The sequence below is a fragment of the Condylura cristata genome, unplaced genomic scaffold (assembly GCF_000260355.1).
Source record: "Condylura cristata isolate star-nosed mole 26May11 unplaced genomic scaffold, ConCri1.0 scaffold00045, whole genome shotgun sequence".
NCBI lineage: Eukaryota > Metazoa > Chordata > Mammalia > Eulipotyphla > Talpidae > Condylura > Condylura cristata.
The window spans coordinates 1,849,290-1,852,917 of NW_004567146.1; the positions used below are offsets into that span (position 1 = coordinate 1,849,290).

Genomic DNA, 3,628 nt, shown 5'->3' on the forward strand with positions numbered 1-3,628 from the left:
CTTCACCCCCTGAAACTCCACCAGGCCCCCAGCCTACCAGAGCAGGCGAAGGCCATTAGTGCCCACAGCAGGCTGGAGGGTGCCATGGGGTGTGTGTGCCTGCCTCTGTGGCAGTTGTGCCTCCAGCAGGGAGCCCAGTGTCTCTGAGAGCCTGGAGGGGCATTTATATAGTTCTAGGGGTGAGGCACCTCCCCTACAGGAAGTGGGGTTTCTTATGTTCCAGTGAATGCTGGGTCACACACAGATAGAAGAGTCTGGCTCACCCAAACCTTTATATTGTTACTTGTCCCTCCCTAATATCTTAGGAGGAAGTCACTGCATAAAAAAGGATATGAAAGAAAGAATTCATATTACCGATTAGAGCTATGGGAAAATGAAGACTGAATCATTCATAATTCTCAGTGCAAAAATTTGGGGGATTCAAATAGAATATGCTATGGATTTCCCCCTCCCTGCAAGTATTTAATGCTCATTCACTTACCTTCTATTCACTTCACTCTATTTAAAATCTAAAGAGTTTTTTTTAAAATTCATGGATCTGAGACTTTCTCAGTGAAGACTAACTTATTCAAAACAACTAGTGATTCTCTTTCTTTTTCCTACTGAGTTACAGGGTTCATTAAAGTTTTAAAGTAACAAAGCTGCTTCAAATAAAAGTCAAATGGTAAAAGGCCAGTTCTTCTGAATTGAGAAGCTTTTCAGGTTGGTGTATTTATGAACATAACAGGAAAAACAGGTCATCTTTTGAATCTGGCACTGAGTTCTATTACTATCCTCTGAGAGGGTCCGGGTCTCAGGGCTCTTGCTGCACAAGTGGGGAGCACCTAGCAGATCACACGTGCCCGAGTGGCGCTGATGTCACACTTAATCCCACGGCCTCATGTGGTCTCCTCCTTTGTCAGAATCCATGGCTGATTGTTTCTGTTAATTTATTATATCAGCTCAAGATAAGCTCGCTAAACCTCTACATGGCACAGTGCTGTCTATAATCCACTCCCACGATGTACTGTCTGTAGCATGCACAGCTTCGTACATGTGAATCCACAGAAGTTATTTCAAGTCCTGCTTCTTTGCAAGATCTCCTGCTATGTAGGTTCCATTGATGTAATTGTTTCAATGGATGGATTTATATAAAAGGATCAAAGGTAAATTAGATAACTTACAAAAGGAGTCTTGGAACTATGAAAATTCTCTGCTACAGGTCAAAATAACATCTGGGTGGTTCAGGGAGAAAGTTCTAAGCAGTTGAGATATTTACCCTGGTCCAATTTGCCCTGAGATCGACAGGCAGCTGATGCCCTGTTTGCAGTCCTTGTAACTGAGCTGTGACCATCAATGCCCACAGCGCCGGGGGACACCATGAAGGCAGCATTTCCTCTGTGTCATGCCCCTGCTTTGTGCCGAGACAGCACAGGGGCTAGTTTCTGCACCTGAGTCGGTGCCGCCTGTGCATGTGGTTTCTCTGGGTCATGTTTGTATGAGTTTAGACTTCCAGTAAGATATTTGGCCTTTCTTTCTGATTAAATAATAACAGTTACGTTTCGTAAAGTACAGGCATCTAGTTCCTATTATAAGAAATAATACAGAGCTTGATTACTTAAAATTTCCAAGTGTGTGAATTAAGAGCTGAGAGCATATCTGAAAAAATTATTGGTGTGATGGTAAATATTCGTTCATATTTTAATTGTTCTCTTGCTTCTAAGCTGATTCTAAGGTGAAATGGGCCCTGGTTCTGGTTTCCATATAAGAGATTAACAAGTCACCAAGCCCTTTTTCCTACTCAGCCACCAAGTCATTTAATAGCAGCATCACTCAAACAGAAGAAAAGCAAATAATCTTCTGAATTCTACATTAAAGACTAAATGTAGTCTTTAATCAATAAAATCATATTCATTGTTGATTTATTTATTAGAAGTTCTAAGAAGAACCCAGGCATCCTCTGAATTCAACCATTCAGACATATTGTCAGGAGTACATGCACACTATTGGTGGGAGTCTAGAGCTCCTTCTATATTTATCGTAAAGGATAAACATGGCACAAAATGCTGAGAGGAAAACATAAGAGCAAAGGGCACAAAAAGGATTTTTCAGGACCATCCATGATGCTAGATACAATATGTATTGTGAAAATCTTTAATATAGTTACACTGTGGAATATTACTCAGTAGTCAAAATATTAAACTCATGCTCTTCGCAGTAACATAAATGGAGCTAGAAGGTATTAAGTTCAGTGAGATAAGCCAGAAAGAAAAAGGAAAATCCCAGTGTTCACACGTATGGGAGGAATGTAGAGAAGCCAAATAATCAGGAAAAAAAAAGTAACTATAATAAAGTAAAAATAAAACTCACAGGCAACTATAGACTAGAGAAATTCTGTAGGGGAGCAGGAAGGAGAAGGATTAGGAAGAAAACAAGGGACTATGATGATGGTGCAAAAGTGAATTGGTGGTGGAATTTCGCAGGGTAACATTCATTGTACAAAAATGAAGGATTATGTAATGAATATACTGAAAATTTTCTTTTTTAATTTTGACATTTTTTTTAAAACTCTAAAAAATCTTTAAATGCACTTGCCACTGGAAATTGTTGTGGGGCAAATGTTTCAACACTAGAAAACTATACATATTCTCTGAAAACTGATTTCCAGTTAAATATGCACTAGAGAGAGGTCCTCTGGATACTTGTTTCCAATGACATCAATGGTTGAACTTAGAACTCAAGCCCCTCATCTAGACCACAGAAGAAAAACCAGCCATTGCCGCTGACTGTCTGGGATGTGCAGGTGTGAGTTCCACTTGGTTTCTGTTCTGAGTTGTTCCCAGCTCTCATTTAGCGCTGGGGTTTTTGTTCAGCTTTTACTATCACTTCAGACACAGTGCATCCCTGAGGGCACAGAAGTACCTGGCTGAGTCATCCAATTGTAAGGACACAATTTTGAGGGAGATGGATTTGTCTGCCTTCTGAAAGTTTATAGAATAGCGATACTTTTTTGCATATTTGGCAGAAGAAGAATACTGATGAATAATGTAAGTCATCTTTCCATCAGGAAGCTGCTTGTACCAATACAGGTAGTATGTGCTTAGGCTTGTTTCATAGCGACACTTCAGGGTGACTTCTGACCCCTCTTCTATGGTTGTAGTTGGTTGATCTTGAATAACTTTCTGGGCCACGTTGGATCCTGTAGGGAAAATCAGACTACTGAGCTAATGCAGAGAATAAAACATTATAAAATTAAATATTTGCACAAAGATAAAGCACATTGAAATCATCACCTGCCTGCTCTCCCCAGTCCTCCACCCTCATCCATGCCAAGAACCACATGCCCACTGCCTCACTTCATCCTCCCCACTCCCACCTGGCCCCAGACCTACCAGAGCAGGTGAAGACCACCAGTGCCCACAGCAGGCTGAAGGGCGCCATGGGGCGTGTGTGCCTGACACTGTGGCAGTTGTGGCTCCAATGGGGAGCTCAGTGGCTGTGAGAGCCTGGACGGGCGCTTATGTAGCTCCTGGGGGAGATGCTGCTCCCCACACAGGAAATGGGGTTGCATTACCACCCTGTTACATACAGATCTAAAAGGAGTCTAGCACACCACAGACTTGGACATTCTCTTCTTCTCTTCCCCAGT

At 41.7% G+C, this 3,628-nt stretch overlaps 1 gene segment (V, D, J or C); it reads right to left on the minus strand.

Moving 5' to 3' along the window:
• Positions 1 to 2,861: 2,861 nt before the first annotated feature.
• Positions 2,862 to 3,420, minus strand: LOC101624528. The segment is given in 2 exon segments: positions 2,862 to 3,178; positions 3,372 to 3,420. Coding segments are annotated over 2 exon segments (366 nt in total).
• Between the last annotated feature and the right edge of the window lie 208 nt (positions 3,421 to 3,628).